Genomic DNA, 24,357 nt, shown 5'->3' on the forward strand with positions numbered 1-24,357 from the left:
CAGGGATGATGGCAGAGCTGTAATGGCTGGAATTTCTGGAAGCAATTCAGAAGTCACAGGATATATTCATCCCAAAGAGGAGAAGGTATCCTAAAGACAAGCTGACACAACGGAGGCTGATGAGAAGTTAAAGCCAACATAAAAGCCAAAGAGGGGCCATATAATAGAACAAAAATTAGTGGGAAGAAAATACCAGCAGAAGGCCACTAAAAAAAGTCATTAAAAAGGTAATGATGGCCTACAAAAGTAAGCTAGCCAATAATGTTAAAGAGGATACTAAATGTTTCTTCAGCTGCATCAAGTGTAAGGGAGAGGCGAGAGTGGATATAGGACCGCTGGAAAATGATGCTGGAGAGGGAGACAAAGAAATGGCAGATGAACTGAAAAAGTATATTACATCAGTCTTCTAGCAGTATGGTGGAAGGTGCAGATGTTAGGGGTCATGAATGTGCGAAGTGCCATTATTAGGGAGAAGGTTCTTGGGGAAACTTGGGAAAAGGTCTCGAGGTAGATAAGTCACCTGGACCAGATAGTGAGCACCCCAGGGTTCTGAAAGAGGTGGCTAAAGAGATTGTGGCGGCATTAGTAATGATCTTTCAAGAATCACTAGAAACTGGAATGGTTCTGGAAGACTAAAATTGCATCCTTCAAGAAGGGAGAGTGGCAGAAGAAAGGAAACTATAGGCCAGTTAGTCTGACTTCAGTGGTTGGGGAGTGTCCTGCCGAAGGGTCTCGGCCTGAAATGTCAACTGTACGCTTTTCCATTGATGCTGCCTGGCCTGCTGAGTTCCTTCAACATTTTGTGTGTGTTGCTTGAATTTCCAGCACCTGCAGATTTTCTCTTGTTTGTGATTGGGGAGATGTTGAAGTCAATTATCAAGGATGAGGTCTTTGGGGAACTTGGAGGTACATGATAAAATAGGCGGTAGTCAGTAAGGTTTCCTCGAGGGAAAGTCTTGCTTGACAAATCTGTTGGAATTCTTTGAAGTAAAAGCACTTAGCTTTTCAGAAGGCCTTTGACAAGATGCCACATATCAGGTTGCTTAACGAGCTACAAGTCCATGGTATGACAGGAAAGATCCAAGCATGGATAAAGCAGTGGCTGATTGGCAGGAAGCAAGGAGTGGGAATAAAGATAGGTTGAGGGGCAGGTAGTTTTGAGGAAATAGAGAGGTTGCAGGACTTGGATGAGGAGAATGGGCAAAGAATGGCAGGTTGGGAAGTGTATGGTCCTGCACTTTGGTAGAAGAAGTGAAAGGGTTGATTATTTTCTAAATGGACAGAAAATACAAAAATGGGTGCAAAGGGAGTTGGGAGTCCTTTTGCAGGATTCCCTAAAGGTTAATTCGCAGGTTGAGTCTGGTGAGGAAGGCAAATGTGCTTTTAGCACTCATGTCAAGAGAACTAGAATATGAAATCAAGGATGTAATGTTGAGATTTTATAAAGCACTGGCGAGGCCTCACTTGGAGTATTATGAGCAGTTTTAGGCCCCTTATTCTTAGAAAGGATGTGCTGAAACTGGAGAGGGTTCAAAAGAGTTTCACGAAAATGATTTCAGGATTGAATGTCTTGTTATATGAAGAGCTTTTGATGGCTATGGGCCTGTATTCACTGGAATTCAGAAGAGTTTGAGGGGTGACCTCATTGAAACGTCTCGAATGAAGAAAGGCCTTGAACGGGTGGATGTGGAGGGGCTGTTTCCTATGGTGGGAGAGTCTAAGATCAGAGGACACAGCCTCAGAATAGAGGGTGGTGCTTTTAGAATGGAAATGAGAAATTTCTTTAGCCAGAGAGTGGCGAATCTCTGTGGAAGCCAAGTCTGCCTATTTAAGGCAGAGGTTGATAGATTCTTGATTGGTCAGGGCATGAAGGTGGGGGGGGGGGGGCATGAGATTGGGGCTGAGAGAAATATTGGAACAGCCATGATGAAATGGTGCAGCGGTCTCGGTGGGCCAACTGGCCTAATTCTCTTCCTATATCTTACGGTCTTGTGGATCAGCTGCTTGACCAAAAAGGCACAGCAGTACCTCTACTCCCTAAAGAGACTGAGGCAAGCAAGCCTCTCTTCCCACCCCCCCCCCCCCATCTTCTTAACTGAATATTATTGGGACACCATTGAGAGCATCTTGACAAGTTACATCTCTGTCTGGAGGGGGTGCAGACGAACCTCCGATCCCAAGTTTCTCCAAAGGATCATGAGAACGGCCGAGAGGGTTATCGGGGTCTCCCTACTATCCATCAGGAGCGCTGTATACGCAGGGCCCTTAATATTATTGAGGATCCCATCCACCCACCCATCCAGCATCCTCTTTGACTTTCTACCATCAGGCACAAGTCTCTGATGCATAAAAACAAGAACGGTCAGGATGGCAAACCGTTTCTTCCTTCAGGCCATTGGGTTTCTAAGCTCCGCACCGCATTCAATGTGTCGCTGGTTAATCTGTGCCTCGCAATCTTTCATTTATGCACTTTAGTTTGTTTACTTCAGTGTAATTCGTCTGCAGATTTTATCCTCCCTTTCAGAAGTTATTGTGTGTTCTGTGGGTGTTAAGTGTACTGCTGAGATTTAAACCCTGGTCCAGGGAAACTCTGTCTCGTTTAATGGTGTACATGCATGTAGTTAAATGACAATAAACTTGATGACGCCCTTCATAATGCAACTGCCCGGCACTTGGGATTATCCCAAAATTCATTCCCATCATCTCCAGCTTCCTGATCATTACTGAATATGGTCAATAGCAAGGAACGTCTCCGAGGCATTTGGATAGGTGAATGGAGGGTATGGGTTTAGAGGGTCGTGGAAGGAATGCAGGCATCTGGCTGTGGTCAGTTTGGGCCAGTTGGGCCAAAGAGTCTTTTTGTATGTACTATCAGCAGTGAGGCTGATCCACCCCTCCACACCCCACCACCACTTCTCACTGTATCATTTCCTGTCAGAGTGACCTTATGTACAGACACTCCTGTGCCTAGTGTCACTTTATGTATATATAATCAATATATGCTGAAAGCTATTCTGTGCATTTGTTTTATTTTGTGCTGCATCAGATCCGGAGTAACAATTATTTCATTCTCCTGTACTCTGTGTACTGGAAATAACATTAAACCTAGAATCTTGAATCTTGACTCTCTTCAACATCAGCCCCTACTGGAGGCCATTGGCAGCCTATCTAATTGAGGCTCCATGATAACATGGATCCTGCTGACACCAGTAGGCCTAATCTCCACCGTTTTCACAAATCTGTTGTGACTGAGAGGCGGCGACTTTGCACGGGAGGATGTACTTGCATTGAAAGCAGTGTGAAAAGATCCCCCCGGATGATCCTGGCAAGAAAAGGTTTAACTTTGTAGTGAAGTTGAGCTGGATGAGCCCAGGCTCACTAAAGCACAGAATCCTTCTGAAGTATTTACTTTGTTAATTACAATTGACAGAATGGATACCAAGGGGACGTTTCCCTCAGTGAGGGCAACAAAAGTCAGACGGCGTATCGTTTAGATTAAGGGATCACAGATTTCAGGTTGAGGTGAGGAATGTCAGTAAGACCATAAGACATAGGAGCAGAATTAGGCAATTTGGCCCATCGAGCCTGCTGCACCATTCCATCATGGTTGATTTATCACCCCTCTGAATCCCACTCTTCTGCCTTTGCCGCCCTTACTAATCAAGATCCTATCAAATTCTGCTCTAAGTATACCCAAAGACTTGTCCTGCAGAGCTCTCTGTGCAATGAGTTCCACAGATACACCATCCGGCTAACGCAGTGGCATGTCATCGTTCAGAAGGTGCTGATCTTTGGAATTGTCTGCACCAGAAACCTGTAACACAGAGTCATTGAATGTATTTGGAGAGGAGATTCAGAGCTACTGCAACTACAGGGAAACTACTTCCCAGCTTCTCAGTTCATCCCCTCCCACACCCACCTTCCTTCTCTCTTAGTCTCACCTACCCCACCATCTTATTCGGGCTCCTCCCCCCTTTCCAGTCCTGCAAAAGGGTCTTGGCCTGAAACATAGACTGTTCATCCTCCTCCATGCATGCTGGCTCACCTGAGTTCCTCCAGCATTTGTGTGTGTCTGTTCCGCCGGATTCCCGCCGTCTGCAGAATCTCCTGTGTTTATGAAACAGGCGAACTCAGAGTGGAAGAGTGGTCCAGAGGTCCCGGAGAAGGATGGAGGGTGAAGTCAGAGAATGGAGGGTGATGTAGAGATCACGCAGAACGATTGAGGCCTCCCGTGACAAGTTTCATTCCGATGGTAGACTGTTTGTGAGATAGAAGGAGCTTACTTAAAATTTCCTTTTTCAATTTAATGCTAAATATTATGTTTTTGCAACAATAGTAGAGATTTAAAGTACTCTATCTTTTTTTAAACTCATTCAGAAAATGGAAGAAGAATTAAAATGGCATCAAGGGACAGAGTTGAAGTTGTTGGATGAACAAAACCATGACATTGAAATGAAGCTCAAATGTTTGGCAGAGAAAGTTCAAAAACTGAAACAGGTTAGGTAAGACGTTACCTTAGCAGGTTTCAAATGCAATTTTAGTAATATTGTTATGTCATTTATTTTTGTTTACCGGTGCTGACAATGCACAAATTGCACAGACGCTGTTCTCCAAACACCTCGTGTGCAGTCATGTCTTTCTTCTCCATGCATCTAGCATGCAGTCACTGATGCTGTTCGTAAACATCTGATCAGTATTATGTTCCACTAAATGTGACTATACATCAATAAATTCCTTGTCATTCTGCAAGCAGGTTTGTGTACAAGATGATAAGAGACATGGATCGAGTGGACAGCAGAGACTTTTCCCCAGGGTGGAATGTCTAACATAAGGGGATATAATTTTAAAGTGGTTGTAGGAAAGTATGGAGTTGTGTTAGAGGTAACATTTACTAGTGGGTACGTGGAGTGCCCTGCCGTGGTTGGTGATAGAGGCAGATGCATTAGGGACTTTTAAGAAACTTAAATAGGCACTTGAACAACAGAAAAACGGAGGGCTATGCAGGAAGGAAGGGTTACATTGATGCTGGAGTAGGTTAAAACATTGGCTCAGCGTTGTGGGCTGAAGGCCCTGTACTGTGCTGTGATGTTTTATGCCATTTTCTGGGTGTTTTTTTAATGTCTGAATAAACCAAATCCTTCCATTCTTGGGTTATAATTATGATTTTTTTTCTAAACCAGCAGCTAACAGATAACCTAATGAAAATAGTTATTTCTGGTACTAAACCTAATTCATTCAGAGTCTAAGTAGTTCAATTAGGCAGCAACCTGCTTAACATCCTCAGATTTTCATTATATTAATCTCGTCATTTTAAGTTAAATTTTTCATTCGGTGTTCATTGTAAAAGATGTTCTTTCCAACCCTAGCTATTAATGATACAGTTTTACGAAAATGAGGCGTAATGTGGAGGCTTTATAAAGCACGGGTGAGGCCTCACTTGGAGTACTGTGAGCAGTTTTGGGCCCCTTGTCTAAGAAAGGATGTGCTGACCTTGGAGAGGGTCCAGAGGAGGTTCACAAGAATGATTCCTGGAGTTAAAAGCTTATCGCATGAGGAGCATCTGATGGCTCTGGGCCTGTACTTACTGGAGCTGGGAACAATTGGGTGGAGGGGTGTGGGGTGAATCTGACAGAAACCTTTCAAATGTTGAAAAGCTGAGATAGAGTGGATGTGGAGAGGTGTTTCCTATGGCGGAAGAGTCTAGAACCAGAGGGCCCAGCTTTAAAATAGTGGGAATATCCATTTAGGGCTGAAGTGAAGAATTTTTTTAGCCAGAAGCTGATGATTCTGGAATTTGTTGCCGCTGGCAGCTGTGGAGGTTAAGTCAGTGGGTGTATTTAAAGCAGAGGTTGATAGGTTTGTGGTTAGTCTGGGCGTGAAAGGTTGTGTGGCAAAGGCAGGAGATTCGGGGTGGGGGGGAAATGGTGGAGCAGACTTGGTAGGCCTAATTCTGCTTCTATGTCGTAAGGCCTTCTTTAGTCTGTCTGCAGCATACCTTCTCCAATTCCAATGAATTAAAGTTGTGAATTCAGCCTTGTTGATACTGACTGATCAGTGCTTGGGCATTTATTGTCTTGGAATAATTAGCACCAATTGAATTAACTTTATTTCTTATGTCCTTCACATACATGAGGAGTAGAAATCTTTGTTACGTCTCAGTCTAAATGTGCAATCTTAGTAATTTATAATAAATAGAACAGTCAATGTAACATAGAAATACACTCAAATCAGCGTGAGTTCATCATTCTGATGGCCTGGTGGGAGAAGCTGTCCTGGAGCCTGCTGGTCCTGGCTTTTATGCTGCGGTACCATTTCCTGGATGGTAGCAGCTGGAACAGTTTGTGGTTGTGGTGACTCAGGTCCCCAGTGATCCTTTAGGCCCTTTTTACACACCTGTCTTTGTAAATGTCCTGAATCATGGGAAGTTCAGAACTACAGATGCGCTGGGCTGTCTGCACCACTCTCTGCAGAGTCCTGTGAGTAAGGGAGATACAGTTCCCATACCAGGCAGTGATGCAGCCAGTCAGGATGCTCTCAATTGTGCCCCTGTAGAAAGTTCTTAGGATCTGGGGGCCCATACCAGACTTCCTCAACTGTCTGAGGTGAAAGAGGCGGGAAAGAAGGAAGGAGCTGATATCTTCTAAGAACTGTTTGAAACCAAGTGTTGGCAATTCTTTCATTTCCAGAATAACTACTTCATTCAGAAGGTGTCAAGAGTGTGCACAAGCTGCCTGGGGAATTGTTGGATGTGGGTTCAATTTCAACATTTAGGAAAAGTTTGCATGGGAAGATGGATAGGGAGGTGTATGAAGGGCTGTGCTGGATGGGAGTTGGCAGAATAATAGATTAGCATGGACTAGAAGGGACAAAAAGCTTGCTTCTGTGCTTTAGTGCTCTATGACTCTATGACTAACTGGTGCTATCTGCAAAAGGAATGGGAAATCGGGAGAACACACAGCAGTTGTCTTGGTGGAGTCAGCAGTGAAAAGGGTGAGCAGCTTCAAGTTCCTGGGTGTCAGCATCACTGGTTCTGTCCTGGGCCCAACATATTGGTGAAATTATGAAGAAGGCATGCCAGTGGCTATACCTCATTCGGAGTTTGGAGAGATTTGGTATGTCATCAACTACTCAAGCAAGCCTTCTGACTGGTATGGAGCCCCCAATGTCGGATCACAACAAACCGCTGAGGGTTACGGACTTGGCCAAATCCATCATGGACACAGCCCACCCCAGCAGTGAGAACGTCTTCGAGAGGCAGTGCCTAAAGAAGATGGAATCCATCAAACAGGACTTGCAGCATCCAGGACATGCCCTATGATTACTGCCATCAGCGAGGAGGTACAGGAGCCTGAAGAGAGACACTCATTATCTTAGGAACAGCTTCTTCCCCTTTACTATCCAATTTCTGAATAGTTTATGAACCATCCCTCACAATTTTACACTCTTGTTATATTTTTATTGTAATTTATAATAATTTTTGTGTATTGCACTATAATTGCTGCTGCAAACAATTTAATGATGTAGACAACAGACAATAGGTGCAGAAGTAGGCCATTTGGCCCTTGGAACCAGCACCTCCATTCACTGTGATCATGGATCATCCACAATCAGTATCCAGTTCCTGCCTTATCCCCATAACCTTTGATTCCGCTATCTTTAAGGGCTCTATCCATCTCTTTCTTGAAAGCGTCCAGAGACTTGACCTCCACAGCCTTCTGGGGCAGAGCATTCCACATATCCACCACTCTCTGGGTGAAAAAGTTTTTCCTCAACTCTGTTCTAAGTGGCCTACCCCTAATTCTTAAACTGTGGCCTCTGGTTCTGGACTCACCCATCATCGGGAACATGCTTCCTGCCTCCAGCGTGTCCAATCCCTTAATAATCTTATATGTTTCATTAAGATCCCCTCTCAGCCTTCTAAATTGCAGAGTATACAAGCCCAGTCGCTTGTATTATTATCACTTCAGTGATAATAAAGCTGATTCTGATTACAATTCTGAAAATCTGCAGTTCCGAGACCAGTTCTTCACTCTTCTTCCCGAGCGCAGGCACTCTGATGTGAACTTCATCCCTTGTGGCTTTTATTACTTGATGTTTGTTTGCAGTGTAATGTGGCGTTTTATAAATTTGGCACTCTGAAAGGCTTATCAAACGCATCAGGATGTTCTGCTGCATCAGAGGCACTGTCCACGTGCCAGGTCAGTGCTGTTCAGCAGTGAAATCGAGAATTTTCTTCTGATTGAGCCAAATTGTTTAATTGGTGGTTGCCAGTGCTGAAATTTAATTGGGTAATTGATTGGTTCATGGTATTTATGACAGGTAGGAGAGATGAAGCAAATATGGATCAGTTTTCATTGCAAAAGTTGTGCAACTTCAGTATCGATAACTATTGTACTCAGTTAAACATTAATATCTCTGCACTTCCATCAGACACAAGAGTTTATGAAATGTACGCTCCGTGGTATTTTATTAAGTACAGGAGTGGAACCCGGTGTGGTCCTCTGTGGCTGTAACTCATCCATATCAAGGTGCGACGTATTGTGCGTTCAGAGATGGTCTCCTGCATGCCACTGTTGTAATGCCTGGTTATTTCAGTTACTGTCACCCTCCTGCCATGATGAACCAGTCCGGCCATTCTCCTCTGACCTCTTTCATTAACAGGCGTTTTTGCCCACAGAACTGCCACTCACTGGATGTTTTCCCTCGGTAAACTCTAGAGACTTGTATGTGAAAATCCCAGGAGATCGGTTTGAGATACCCAAACCACCCCATCTGGCACCAACAATCATTCCACTGTCAAAGTCATTTTAACCCTGTTCTGGTGTTTGAACCTCTTGATCATGTCTGCATGCTTTTATGCATTGAGGTGCTGCCACGTGATTGGCTGATTAGATATTTGCATAGTGTTGAGGTGTACCTAATAAAGTGGCCACTTTTATCATGTTTACTTCTTGGAGAGCTCCCTATGCTATTAAGTGAAGATCGCACTACATTGTTGTTTGATTTGCAGGAGTGAGTTAAATGCAGATCGATTTGGAAATGACCTTGTCCATGCAATGAAGGTCGCGACTGAGGGTCGTATTCATATGCCACACTCAATGAAGCATCTTGAAAATATTTGGCATGAATACAACTTTGCTCAAGAAACACTTCAGAAATGCAATTCACTGGTAAGATGGACATTTATTTTTGCTAGTGAGGTGATGGTATACTACTTTGATAGAATATGGTGATGAATTATTGTAACCTACTGCATTAATCCACCGTTTATTTCTTGGTTGATCTGTCATAGTGGTACTGTCAAAAACATCCATTTCAGAAAGATTATTTTGTTGATATGCTGTTGTATGTACAGTGAAAATTCTTTTTGAATCCTAGGGTGCAGGCAGCAATATGATTGATCCACTTGGTCCCTGTCCAGATTATTTTGCACACCCAATCTACAATCATCTTGGACAGAGAAGGGAAATAACTTTTAAAAAGCAATCAAATCAGATGCTTGTTAGATCTCACAGCTCAGCTGTTGTTCCACTTTCACTTTATCTATAAACACTTGTGACCAGTGTTAAGGACGCCCCCATCCTCAGCACATTCTACAGAGGTTGTATCGAGAGCATCCTGAGCAGCTGCATCACTGCCTGGTTCGGAAATTGCACCATCTTGGATCGCAAGACCCTGCAGTGGATAGTGAGGTCAGCTGAGAAGATCATCGGGGTCTCTGTTCCCGCCATCACAGACATTTACACCACACGCTGCATCCGCAAAGCAAACAGCATTATGAAGGACCCCACACACCCCTCATACAAACTCTTCCCCCTCCTGCCATCTGGCAAAAGGCACCGAAGCATTGGGGCTCTCACGACCAGACTATGTAACAGTTTCTTCCCCCAAGCCATCAGACTCCTCAATACCCAGAGCCTGGACTGACACCAACCTACTGCCCTGTACTGTGCCTATTGTCTTGTTTATTATTTATTGTAATGCCTGCACTGTTTTGTGCACTTTATGCAGTTCTGGATAGGACTGTAGTCTAGTGTAGTTTTTGTGTTTTTTCTTACGTAGTTCAGTGTAGTTTTTGTATTGTTTCATGTAGCACCATGGTCCTGGAAAACGTTTTCTCATTTTTACTGTGTTCTGTGCCAGCAGTTATGGTTGAAATGACAATAAAAAGTGACTTGACTTGAAGTCTCTTGTCCCTGCACTCTGCAAATTACTCCTGTTTATACAATGAGCAGTGATAGAGGGTAGCAATGGGAGATGTGGCTACAGATGATCTCCTAGCACATCTACCCTGTCTCTGCTTTGAACTGCAGACCACCTCAAGGAAATGTCAAAACAATGGTCCTGTAATTCGCTCCTTGGGGAGAACTTCCTACCGCTGTCTGTAAGGAGTTTGTACGTTCTCCCCATGATTGCGTGGGTTTCCTCTAGGTACTCCAGTTTGCTCCCAGTCCAAAGACGTAGCAGTTGATGGGTTAATTGGTCATTGTAAGTTGTTCTGTGTTAGGCTAGGGTTCACTCGTGATTGCTGGGCTTGTTCTGCACTGTATCACAATAAATATATGTTCTGAGGACAGAACAACTTAAGTTTTCGGTCTGTTGCATCTCACGATGGTGCCTGTGACCAGCAGTGACGTTCTGCAGGACAGTTCACTGAACTGTGTGCAGTTACATTTTGGTGCTGTGTCTGGGCTGACTGGCGATCTGGCACTTATGCTTTCTCCGGGCAAGTTCGGCGAGGTTGACAGCAGAATGTGCGGGCCAGTGGTGGAGCACACACTCATCACCTGCTCCTTACTCATTGCTTGTTAAAGCGTCGAGCAAAATTGAAATCGATCGGGTTGAGATTGGAAGGCAAGCAGGTGGCCACTCAGCCCATTGATTCTGCTCCGCCGGCCCATTGATTCTGCTCCGCCGTTCCATTATGGCTGATCCCGGATCCCAGTCAACACACCTGCATTCTCACCATATCCTTTGATGCCCTGACTGATCAGGAAACGATTAGCTTCCGCCTTAAATATATGCATGGACTTGGCCTCCATCTCAGTGTGTGGCAGAGTATTCCACAGGTTCACCACTCTCTGGCCTAAAAAAAAATTCCTCCTTACCTCTGTTCCAAAGGGTCGCGCTTAATTTTGAGGCTGTGCCCTCTAGTTCTGCATAGCATTACCTTAGGAAGCATTCTCTCCACATCCACCCTATCTAGTCCTTTTAACGTTCGGTAGGTTTCAATGGGATCCCACCCCCTGCCGTTGCATTCTTCTAAATTCCAGTGAGTACAGACCCAAAGCTGCTAAACGTATGTTAATCCCTTTTATTCCTGGAATCATCCTCATGAACCTCCTCTGGACTCCCTCCAATGACAATACATCCTTTCTGAGATATGGGACCTAAAGCTGTTGGCGATACTCCCAAGTGCGGCCTGACTACTGTCTTATGAAGCCTCAACATTGTGCTACATCCTGCATTATGCTGTGGTGACTCCATTGGTGATGCTTCCTGCACCCATGCCCAGCTCGTCGACTTCATCAACTTTGCTTCCAGCTTCCACCCTGCCCTCAAATTTACTCAGTCCATATCTGACACTTCTGTCCCTTTGTTTGATCTCATAGGCTATCTCCAGAGCGAGAGAGACAATCTACTGATTTCTATTATAAACCCATGGACTCTCACAGCTACCTGAACTATACCTCTTCCCACCCTGTTACTTATAAAAAGACCATCCCCTTCTCTCAATTCCTCTGTCTCCATAGCATCTGCTCTCAGGATGAAGTTTTTCATTCTAGAATGAAGGAGATGTCCTCCTTTTTCAAAGAAAGGGGCTTCCCTTCCTCCACCATCAACATTGCCCTCCAACCGCATCTCTTCCATCTCACGTTTGTCTGCTCTTACCCCATCCTCTGCCACCCTACCCAGGGATAGGGTTCCTCTTGTCCTCACCCAACACCCCACCAACCCCGGCGTCCAGCACATAATTCTCTGAAACTTCCGCCACCTCCAACAGGATCCCACCACCAGGCACATCTGCCCCCCACCCCTTTCTGCTCCCTACGCGACACCCTTGTCCATTTGTCCCTCCCCACTGATCTCCCTCTTAGCACTTATCCTTGAAAATGGAACAAGTGCTACACCTGCCTGTACACCTCCTCCCTCACTACCAAAACCGTCCTTCCAGGTGAGGCAACACTTCACCTGTGAGTCTGTTGGGGTTGTATACTGTGTCTGGTGCTCCCAGTGTAGGATCCTGTGTATCGGTGAGACCCGATGTAGACTGGGTGACCATTTCGAGTGGCACTGGAAGCAGGATCTCCCAGTGGCTGCCCATTTTAAAATCCACTTCCCGTTCCCATTCCGATATGTCAATCCATGGCCGCCTCTACTGTCGCGATGAGCCCACACTCAGGTTGGAAGAATAACAGCTTGAGTTCCGTCCGGGTAGCCTCCAATCTGATGGCATGAGCATCAATTTCTCAAACTTCTGGTAATTCCCCCCGCCCCATCCCCTTCACCATTCCCCATCCCCTTTACCCTCTCTCACCATATCTCCTTGCCTGTCCATCGCCTCCCTCTGGTGCTGCTCCCCACCCTTTCTGCCTTCCACAGCCTTGTGGTCTCTCCTTTCGAACTCCCCCTTCTTCAGCCCTGTATTTTTCACCAATCAACTTCCCAGTTCTTTCCTTCATCCCTCCCCCTCCCGGTTTCACCTATCACTTTGCGTTTCTCTGTCCACTCCCCCACCTTTCAAATCTACTCCTTGTTTTTCCCCTCTAGTCCTGCTGAATTGTTTCAGCCTGAAATGTTATCTGTACTTTTTTTCCATAGATGCTGCCTGACCTGCTGAGTTCCTTGAGCATTTTGTGTGTATTGCTTGCATTGCCAGTATCTGCAGATTTTCTGTTGTTCAGCACTATCTCTTCGGTTTTATATTCTATTCCCCTTCAAATAAACGCCAACATTGCAATTGCCTTTTTTACCACAGAGTCTACCTGTAAATCTTTATAATCGTCCTTGATTACACTCTGCGTCAAGCTACCAAAGATCATGACAAGCTTGGTTTTACCATAAAACCAGGGCGAACCGAAAGGGTCAGACGAGTTATGCTCACAGATCTCGATTTTGCAGATGACATAGTCCTGCTCTCTGACCAGATGGAGGAAGCACAGCAGCTACTGACAAAAGTGGAAACTGAGTGCAATGAAGTTGGGCTTCATCTAAACGCTAAAAAGACAGAGTACATGGTGTTTAACTGCAATGAAGGTACTCTCAAGACCATAGAGAATGATACCATTAAGAAAGTCTTTGACTACAAGTACCTCGGGTCAAGAATGATGAGTTCGGAGAAGGACATAAAGATACAGGAGGCGCTGGCGTGGAGGGCTATGAACGACATGAAGGAAATCTGGAAGTCGAACCTGACCAGAGGGCTTAAAAAGAGGATATTCATAGCAGTCATAGAGTCCATTCTCACGTATGGCTGCAAGATGTGGACACTCACCAAGATGATGCGGAAGTGTCTAGATGGTTGCTGTACACGAATGCTCCGGATGGCTCTTGACGTGGGTTGGCAACAGCACATGACGAACGTCGAGCTCTATAACAACCTACCGATGCTCACCACTAAAATCGAGGCGAGAAGACTGCAACTAGCGGGGCACTGTCTACACCACCCCGAGCTACCTGCCAGCCTAGTCATCACATGGGAGCCCAAGCACGGGAGGATGAACCCTGGGCGCCCTCCCAAGACTATGGTCAACACGCTCCTAGAAGACAGCGGCGCGGCTAATGTAGATGAACTGAACACACTGATGAGGGAGAGGGAGAAGTGAAGAGTCCATCATCGTGCCCGACACTGGCCCCCTAGGCCTGAGTTGACGTAGTAGTAGTACCTGTAAATTGACCTTCTGGGGGTCTTGCACAAGGACTCTTAAGTCCCTCGGCACCACTGATGTTTGAACTTCCTTGCCATTTAGATAATAGTCTGCACTATTGTTCCTTTTACTAAAATGCATTATCACACATTTCCCAACACTGTATTCCATCTGCTATTTTTTTGCCCATTCTTCCAATTTGTTTAAGTTCTGCTGCAATTGCCTTGCTTCCTCAGCACTACCTACTCCTCCACCTATCTTCATATCATCTGCAAGCTTTACCACAAAGCCATCAATTCCATTATCCAAACATTGACAAACAATGTGAAAAGTAGTGGTCCCAATACTGACCCCTGAGGAACACCACTAGTCACCGGCAGCCAACCAGAAAAGGCCCTTTTATTCCCACTTGCTGCTTCCTGCCTGTCAGCCATTCCTCTATCCATGCCAGAACATTACCTGTAACACCATAGACAAGAGAAGATCTGCAGATGCTGGAAATCTGAGCAACACACAAAATGCTGGAGGAACTCAGCAGGCTAGGCAGCATCTATGGACAAAGGTACAGTCGATGTTTCAGGTGGAACCCCTTCGACAGGACTTCACCATAGGATTTTATCTTGTTAAGCAGTCTTGTGTGTGGCATCTTATCAAACACTTTCTGAAAATCTAAGTAAATGACATCCACTGGCTCTCCTTTGTCCACCCTGCTTGTTACTTCCTCAGAGAACTAACAGATTTGTCAGGCAGATTTTCCTTGACAGAAACCATGCTGAGTTTGACTTATTTTATCATTGGTCTCCAAGTAGCCCAAAACCTCATCCTTAATAACAGACTCCAACATGTTCTCGACTCTGAAGTTGGGCTAACTGGCCTATAATCCTTTCCTTTCTCCACTCGCGGCTGCCAGAGGAAGTGCTGGGGTCTCTGCTGCAAGAATTGATCGGTGTGGCTTGTGGGTGTGAACTTTTTTTGGAGGACTCTGCAGTTTCATGTTTAGTGTCTGTGGTTTTGGTCTTGTGACCATAAGATATAGGAGCAGCATTTGGCCCATCGAGTCTGCTCTGCCATTTCATCAAGGCTGATCCAATTTTCCTCTTGGCTCCAATCTCCTGCATTCTCCCCGTAGCCCCTGATGCTTTGACCCGTCGAGAATTGATCATCCTCTGCCTTAGATATACATAAAGACTTGGCCTCCACAGCTGTCTGTGGCAAAGAATCCCACAGATTCACCACTCTCTGGCTAAAGAAATTCCTCCTCATCTCCATTCTAAAAGGACACCCCTCTATTCTGAGGCTGTGTCCTCTGGTCTTAGACTCTCTCACCATAGGAAACATCCTCCCCACATCCACTCTATCTAGCCCTTTCACCACTTGATAGATTTCAATAAGGACACCCCTCATTCTTCTGAATTCTAGTGAATACAGGCCCAGAGTCATCAAATGCTCTTCATATGACAAGCCATTTGGTCCTGGAATCATTTTTGTGAACCTCCTTTGAACCCTTTCCAATGTCATTATATCCTTTCTGAGATAACAGGCCCAAAGCTACTCTGTTTTCTTCATCCTTTCATTCACCCTTTCATTTCATATACAGAAGTGCATAGTCATACACTTCCCAACATTATTCCATCTGCCATTCTCCTAATTTGTCTAAATACTCTAGCCTCTCTACTTCCCCAAAACTGCCTCCCCCTCCAGCTATCTTCATATCATCTGCAAACTCTGCAACAAAGCCATCAATTTCATCATTCAAATCAGTGACATATAATGTAAAAAGAATCGGTTCCAACACAGATCCCTATGCAACACCACTCGTCACCGGCAGCCAGCCAGAAGAAGCTCCCTTTATTCCCACTCTTTGCCTCCTGCCAGTCATCCTCTGCTTTATCCATGCTAGAATCTTTCCTGTTGACCATGGGCTTGTGGCTTGTTAAGCAGCCCCATGTGTTGCACCTTGTCAAAGGCCTTCTGAAAATCTAAGTACACAACATTGACCAATTCTCCTTTTGTCTACTCTGCTCGCTACTACTTCAAAGAATTCCAACTGATTTGTCAGGCAAGATTTTCCCTTGAGGAAACCATGCTGACTACAGCCTATTTTACCATGTGCCTCCAAGTATCCTGAAACCTCATCCTTGATAATCACTCCAATATCTTCCCAACCACTGAAGTCAGACTAACTGGCCTAAGTTTCCTTTCTCCTGCCTCTCTCCCTTCTTGAAGAGTGGAGTGATATTTGCAATTTTACAGTGCTCTGGAACCATTCCAGAAACTAGTGATTCTTGAAAGATCATTAATGCCTCCAGCATCTCTTCAGCCACCTCTTGCAGAACCCTGGGGTGTACACCATCTGATCCAGGAGGCTCATCTACCTTCAGACCTTCCAGTTTCCCAAGAACCTTCTCTCCAGTTTTGGTAACTTCACACACACTTCATGATCCCTGACGCCTGGAGCTTCCACTATACTGCTAGTCTTTTCCACAGTGAAGACTGGTACAAAATACTTAATCAGTTTATCTACCATTTTGTTGTCCCCCATTACCACCTGTAATCGTTTTTCAGTGGTCCGATATCTACTCTCACCTCTTTTTTACACGCTATGCCACTGAAGAAACTTTTGGTATTCTCTTTAATGTTATTGGCTAGCTTATTTTCATATTCCATCTTTACCTTAATGACTTTTTAGTTGCCTTCTGTTGGTTTTCAAAGCTTCCAAATCCTCTAACTTCCCACTAATCTTTGCTCTATTATATGCCTTATTTTTGGCTTTTATGTTAGCTATGACTTCTCTTGTTAGCCATGAATTTGTCAACTTTCCTTTGGAATACTTCTTCCTCTTTGGGATGTATACATCTTGTGTCTTCCAAATTGCTTCCAGAAATTCCATTCATTGCTGCTCTGCCATCATCCCTGCCATTATTCTTTTTCAATCAGTTCTGGCCAATTCCTCTCTCATGGCTCTGTAATTCCCTTTACTCCACTGTAATACTGATACATCTGACATTCTCAAATTTCAGCATGAATTTGATCATATTATGGCCATTTTCCCCTAAGGGTCTGTAACCCTCCGGTTCGGTAAGCGGTGTTAGTCTAGGGAAGCCAGTCTCTGGCCCCGCCAAACGTCTGAAATCTGAGGTGCAAAACTCCATGTTTGTGTGGGTGCTGTGTGATCTGTTCCCCTGTTACAGATCAGTACCCCGAAATAGCTGACAGTACACCATACGCAATTAAACAATTTAGCTCTTTAATTCTTAATTTGACTAAAGGGTTAGTAAAGAAAAACAAAAAGCAAAGGGCTCATTTTAATGAACAGTCTAATGTGCACAAGTCAGAGCTCATGGCTTCCTTTCCGTTGGTCCTCCATCGATTTCCCCGGGCTTCATCGACTCCCAGCCCCACTCTGTTCTGCTGTCTATGACTTCTTTCTGGCGTTTTCTCTCTTCATCTCTCACCAACAAAAGACCTAGATCACCTCGTTCTCAGGCACTTTTAATTAAAGGCATCCGTTAGTCTTGTGAGACCATGGATCTGTGTCTGGAAAGTCTTCACTCTCCAGGGCATAGGCCTGGGCAAGGTTGTATGGAAGACCGGCAGTTGCCCATGCTGCAAGTCTCCCCTCTCCACGACACCAATATTGTCCAAGGGAAGGGCATTAGGACCCATACAGCTTGGCACCAGTGTCGTCGCAGAGCAACGTATGATTAAGTGCCTTGCTCAAGGACACAACACGTTCCCTCGGCTGGGGCTCGAACTCACGACCTTCAGGTCGCTAGTCGAATGCCTTAACCACTTGGCCACATGCCCACACAACAAGAAAAAACACTCCCTTCACTGGACAGCACTCATTCCAAAGCCCCATTATCTCTAGCCATAACCCAAACACTGCTGCTACAGAAAAACCATTACATTAGCAATGAAACCTTACAGAGAAACCATTACATTAGGAGTGAAACCTTACAGTGCGTTACACTCTTCCCCCCCATCAAATTTAGGCATGTCCTCATGACGTTGAGATAATTTGCCAACACTTCCTGCAAAACACAAAGTCCAACCTAGGTGTAAAAGGCAGCGACATAGCTCCCCAAAGTGATAGTGGCCACACCCTTGTTCCCACGGTGCTACGTAGGCCAGCCTATCTGGTGGTCTCCTGATTCTTTGAGACCTCCGTACCCCCTCATCTACTTCATGTTTCAACACTACTGGGGATATTTCTGGTCTACCTGGCGAGGCCTCCCCCCACTCTATCACTCGTGCCCTCCTGTAACTCAGACCCCCTGTCCCTTGGCTGAGCCCCACTTCATCCCTTGCAGGATCCCACTGAAACCCAGGCTGTCCACAGATAGCACCCCGCCCCCCCCCCCCCCCGATTTCACCTGACTCAGCATGAGAAGGGTTGGGAATCTCTTCCTCAATCAGTGGAGAGTTAGCAAAAGGCAGACTATTCCACACCCCATTTCCTCATCCTTTGATTCAGTATCCCACTCGGGGGCTGGAGGTCAGTTTAATCTCTCCTGCTGTCTTCCTCCCTTTCTTCCCCAAGGGAGAGTAACCACACCAGAAGCTGATTCAAAGGGTGACTCACTTTCACGTAGCTCTTCACGAACCTCTGATAGTAACCACAGAACCCAAGGAATCAGTGCAAAGTGCTCACAGTCTGGGGCCTTGGTCATGTAGTCAATGCCTCTATCTTAGACTGATCTGTAGCTCCTCCATTCTGTGAGACTATGTGCCCAACGTAGCTGACAGACATTTTGCAGAACTGGCACTTGTCCAAGGAAAGTTTTAACCTTTGAGCTTTCAGGCAACCTAGAACCTTCAGTAGCCTTGAGTCATGTTCGTCCAAGGTGGACCCAAACACTGAGGTCATCCAGGTGCACCAATACCTCAAGCAAGTTCATGTCCTCCACCGTTTTCTCCATGACATGCTGGGAGGTTGCAGGGGCTCCCAAGACGCCACTGGCAGCCTTTCGAACTGGAAGAGTCCCAGTGGGCATATAAATGCTGTCTTCTCTTTGTCAGCTCATGGGGATCTGGTAATATCCACTCCACCAAGTCCAGCACACTGAACCACGTCACATCACCCAGACAGGCCAGTGCCTGTTCGATCCTTGGGACCATATACTGGTCGGGGGCAGTACGCCTGTTCACACACATCCGTACCTTCCCGTTCTTTCTGGCCACTACTATTGGGGACGCATAGGGGCTTCTGGACTCAGTGATGATTCCAGCTTCCTTCAACTTACGCAAATGCTACCTAACGTCTTCCATCTCTGCAGGGGCCAGTCACCGTAACCTCTCTCTAAATGCGGTGTCCTCGGTCACCTGGATAGTATGGCGAGTGCTCTTGGAACAACCCACATCAAACTCATCAGTGGAAAAGACACCTTCCAGCTTCAACATCCTCTACCAGCCTTCTCTTCCAACCTGCAGGAACCGGGGAGTCTCCAAAGTAGAATGACTCGGCAGTCAACTTTCCCCTCTTTGCAGAGGGTTTCTCCCCGGCTTGTCTCATCAGGATGCTAGACGTTACCGTCACTGGGAAAAGATGTACCGGGGCATCCCCCGCTTGAAGGTGACCTCCCTTTTCATAGTGTTCCTGACAATCACTGCCATCCTGCTCACCAGTACAACCGAGGCCTTCTGCAATTCGGGCCTCACCAGTACCCCAGCAGGTAATCCCGACTTCTCATGGTCTTCCGGAGTGTCCACTAAGAGGGCCTTGCAGGTTCTTTCACCTTAAGCTGGCTCATCAATTCTAGTTCATTGCACGGCACCCGATCCAGAATAGCCTGTCCTCCAGTGGGCTCAACCACGAGCTGCTCTAAAAATCCATCTCATAGGCACTCTAGAAATTCGCTCTGCTGTAAACCAGCGCCAACCTGATTTTCCCAATCTACCTGCATATTGAATTCCTGCATGACCATTGTAACGTTGCCATTTTAGACTGTAAGACTATGACATAGGAGCAGAATTAGACCATCTGGCCCATCGAGTCTGCTCTGCCATTCAATCTTGACAGATCCTTTTTTTCCCCCTATTTCCTTCCCAACCCCAGTTCCCAGCCTTCTCCCTGTAGCCTTTGTTGTCATGTCCAATCAAGAACCTATCAACCTCTGCCTTAAATACACCCAGTGACCTGACCTCCACAGCTGCCTGTGGCAACAAATTCCACAAATTCACCACCCTTTGGCAAAAGAAGTTGCTCCACATCTCTGTTTTGAAAGGGCTCCCCTCTATCCTGAGGCTGTGCCCTCTTGTCCTAGACTCTCCCCCCATCCTTTCCACATCTACTCTGTCTAGGCCTTTCAACATTCAAAAGGTTTCAATGAGATCCCCCCCCCCCCCCATCCTTCTGAATTCCAGCGAGTACAGACCCAGAGCCATCAAACGTTCCTCGTATGATAACCCTTTCATTCCTGGAATCATCCTTGTGAACCTCCTCTGGACCCTCTCCAATGCCAGCACATGTCTTCTAAAATGAGGGGCCCAAAACTGTTCACAATACTCAAGGTGAGGCCTCACCAGTGCCTTATAAAGCCTCAGCATCACATTCCTCTTCTTGTATTCTAGACCTCTTGAAATGAATGCTAACATGGCATTTGCCTTCCTCACCACCGACTCAACCTGCAAGTTAACCTTCGGGGTGTTCTGCACAAGGACTCCCAAGTCCCTCTGCATTTCAGACTTCTGGATTTTCTCCCCATTTAGAAAATAGTCTGCACATTTATTTCCACTTCCAAAGTGCAAGACCATGCATTTTCCAACATTGTATTTCATTTGTCACTTTCTTAGCATTCTTACAATCTGTCTTAAGTCTTTCTGCATCCTACCTGTTTCCTCAACACTACCTGCCCCTCCACCAATCTTCATATCAACTGAAAACTTGGCAACAAAGCTACCTATTGCATCATCTGAATCATTTATATACAGCATAAAAAGAAGTGGTCCCAACACTGACCCCTGCGGAACACCACCACTAGTCACTGGCAGCCAACCAGAAAAGCATCCTTTTATTCCCACTGGCTGCCTCCTACCAATCACCCAATGCTCAACCATGTTAATAACTCTCTTGTAATACCATGGGCTCTCAACTTGATAAGCAGCCTCATGTGTGGCACCTTGTCAAAAGCCTTCTGAAAAGTCCAAAATAACAACATCCACTACATCCCCTTTATCTATCCTACTTGTAAACTCCTCAGAGAATTCCAGCAGGTTTGTCGGGCAGGATTTTCCCTGAAGGAAACCATGCTGTCTTTGTACTATCTTGTGCTGTGTCACCAAGTACTCCATCACCTCATCCTTACTAATTGACTCCAACATCTTCCCAGCCACTGAGGTCAGGCTAACTGGTCTATAAGTTCCTTTCTGCTGCCTTCCACCTTTCTTAAAGAGTGGAGTGACATTTGTAATTTTCCAGTCCTCTGGTACTATGCCAGAGTCCAATGATTTTTGAAAGATCATTTCTATTGCTACCACAATCTCTAACGCTACCTCATTCAGAACCCTAGGGTGCAGTTCCTCTGGTCCAGGTGACTTATGTAGCTTTAGGTTTTTCAGCTTTTTGAGCACCTTCTCTCTTGTAACAGTAACTGCACCCACTTCTCTTCCTTCACACACTACAATATCGGGCATACTGCTAGTGTCTTCCACAGTGAAGACTGATGCAAAATACTCAATTCAGTTCATCAGCTGTTATTATTTCTCCTGCCTCATTTTCTGGCGATCCTATATCCACTCTAGTTTCTCTTTTATTTTTAACATGCTTGAAAAAAATTTACTATCCATATTGATATTATTTGCTAGCTTGCTTTCATATTTCATCTTTTCCCTTCTAATGATTTCTAGTTGCTCTCTGTAGGTTTTTAAAAACTTCCCAATCCTCTTATTTCCCACTAATTTTTGCTTTGTTGTATGCCCTATCTTTTGCTTTTACAATAGCTTTGACTTCTCTTGTCCCTTGTCAGCCACGGTTGTACTTTTTTACCATTTGAGTATTTCTTCATTTTTGGAATACACATGTCCTGCACCTTCCTCATTTTTCCCAGAAACTCACACCGTTGCTGCTCTGCTGACATCCCTGCCAGCAGCTCCTTCCAAAGTAGCTACTTTGGCCAACTCCTCTCTCATACGACTGTAATTTCCCTTACTCCACTGAAATATTGCTATGTCAGATTTTACTTTCTCCCTATCGAATTTCAAGTTGAATACAATCATATTGTGATCACTGATTCCTAAGGGTTCTCTTACCTTAAGCTCCCTAATCGCCTCCGGTTCATTACATAACACCCAATCCAGTATAGCTGATCCTATATTAGGCTCAACGACAAACTGCTCTAAAAAGCCATTTCTTAGGCATGCAACAAACTTACTCTCATGAGATCCATTTTGGCATGCATTTTCTATCTCCCATTGTAATTTGTAGGCCACATCCTGTTTGGGGATCTGTAAATAACTCCCATCAGGGTCTTTTTACCCTTGCAGTTCCTTAGTTCTATCCACAATGACTCAACACCTATATCACCTCTTTCTAATGATTTGATTTCATTTCTTACCAACAGAGACACATCGTGCCCCCCCCGCCGGCTTTCCTGCCTATCCTTTTCGACATAATCTGTATCATTGGACATTAAGCTCCCAGCTATAATCTTTCAGCCACGATTCAGTGATGCCAACAACATCGTCCCTGCCAATCTGCAACTGTGCTGCAAGTTCATCGACCTTATTCCGTGTATTGTACTGCGCACGTACATGCGCAAGACATTCAGTCCTGAATCCAGCCTTTTCAATTCTGCCCGCTTTTTACATTGCAACTCATCCTGTTGACTGCAATTTTTCCCTATCAACAGCCCTTCGTCACTACACATTATCTCTGTTTGTAAACCATCTACCTCATCTTCAACACCATCATCCACCTCTCCTACAATCCTTCTTGCATTGAAATATACACAGCCCAGGACACTAGTCGCACCATGCTCAACCTTTTGATTCTAAACTTTGAGGTCTCCACAGCCTCTCCATTAACTGTTCTGGTACTGTGGTTCCCCCTGCAACTCTAGTTTAAACCCCACCATGCAGCATTAACAAACCTTCCAGCTGGGGTATTAGTCCTGTCCAGTTCAGGTGCAAATCGTCCCTTCTGTACAGGTCCCATCTTCTCTGGAAGAGAGCCCAATGACCCAAAAATCTTACACTGTCCCTCCTACACCAACTCCTTAGCCATGTATTAAACTGTATCATCTTCCTAGTTCTGGCCTCGGTAGGACGTGGCATGGGTAACAATCCTGAGATCACAACCTGGAGGTCCTGTCTTAACTTAGCACCTAATTCCCTGAACTCCCCATGCAGAACCTTGTCACTCATCCTACTCGTGTTATTGGTACCTACATGGACCATGACCTCTGGCTATTCACCCTCTCACTTAAGAATCACGAGGACTGGATCCAAGATAGCCTGGACTCTGGCACCTGGGAGGCAGCTTGCCATCTGGGAATTTCATTCCCTTCCACATAACCTCCTGTCCATTTCCCTAACTAATACATCCTCTTTCACCACAGTGTACTTCTTCTTACCCCTTCCCTTCTGAGTCACAGAGGCAGATTCAGTGCCGGAGAATTGACCACTGTGACTTTCTTCTGTTCATTCATCTCTTTCCCCCCTCACCCCTCGACAGTATCCAGTGGTATACCTGTTGTTAAGGCAGTTGGCCACAGAAGTGCTCTGAGATGTCTCCTTAACCCTTATCCCATTCCAGTCTGTCACCTAGTTTCTTGTTTTCTTGAGTGCAGCTCCCTCTCTATATGTCCTGTCTATCACCCCCTCATCCTCCTAAATGATTCGGAGTTCATCCAGTTCCACTCCTACTCCTCAGACAGCTAAAGCCTGGAGATCACCACTGGCACAGTCACTCAGACAACAGCCACTGCAACGCTGGCTGCTTCCTTTAATCTTCTCCTGATCATCAATCTCAAATGCTTTTTGGTCACTTTAATCTGCTCCTGATCATCAATCGCAAATGCCTATTGGTCACTAGTTAAAGCTCTATTACGCTGCTGTGACCAGCTTGCTGCTGCCTTTTTTAAACTCGGGCAGTGGGCCTGATTGAAATCCCCTCCTCTCAATCTTTCCATGTCTGTTTTGGTGGCTGGTCAATGTTCTACTACGCCCTGCTCCTATACCTTATGGTCTGAAATGAGTCCAAAGCCCCAGACAATAAAGGTCACACCACAGAGTCCTCCAACACAGGTCCAAAGCTGGGGACACTAAACACCAAACCAGAGTCCTCTTCCAATGGCTGTCTTCTGAGTGGACATGGTCAGAGTGGCTTTAGCTCTGAGGCTTCACTCAGAGAAGGCAAAGGAAAGAAAAGCTCAAGTTTTTTTCCTTTGCTCAGCTAGGACAATAGTGATGACAGGCAGGATAGAGAAATGATCCTCTTGCGGGATGCGGGAAGGCAGGGAGACCTCCAGTATCCCTCACCACTGCAACT

At 45.5% G+C, this 24,357-nt stretch overlaps 1 protein-coding gene across 1 annotated transcript in view; it reads left to right on the forward strand.

Annotated features, from left to right (window-relative positions):
- stk31 (serine/threonine kinase 31) overlaps positions 1-24,357 on the forward strand; it is a 151,605-nt gene that overhangs the window by 60,368 nt on the left and 66,880 nt on the right. The window contains exons 9-10 of the mRNA XM_072282982.1: positions 4,378-4,502; positions 9,011-9,170. Of these exons, the coding sequence (XP_072139083.1) occupies positions 4,378-4,502; positions 9,011-9,170 (285 nt within the window). The remainder of the gene's footprint in view (positions 1-4,377; positions 4,503-9,010; positions 9,171-24,357) is intronic.

This window comes from Mobula birostris, chromosome 19, assembly GCF_030028105.1.
Source record: "Mobula birostris isolate sMobBir1 chromosome 19, sMobBir1.hap1, whole genome shotgun sequence".
NCBI classification, from domain to species: domain Eukaryota; kingdom Metazoa; phylum Chordata; class Chondrichthyes; order Myliobatiformes; family Myliobatidae; genus Mobula; species Mobula birostris.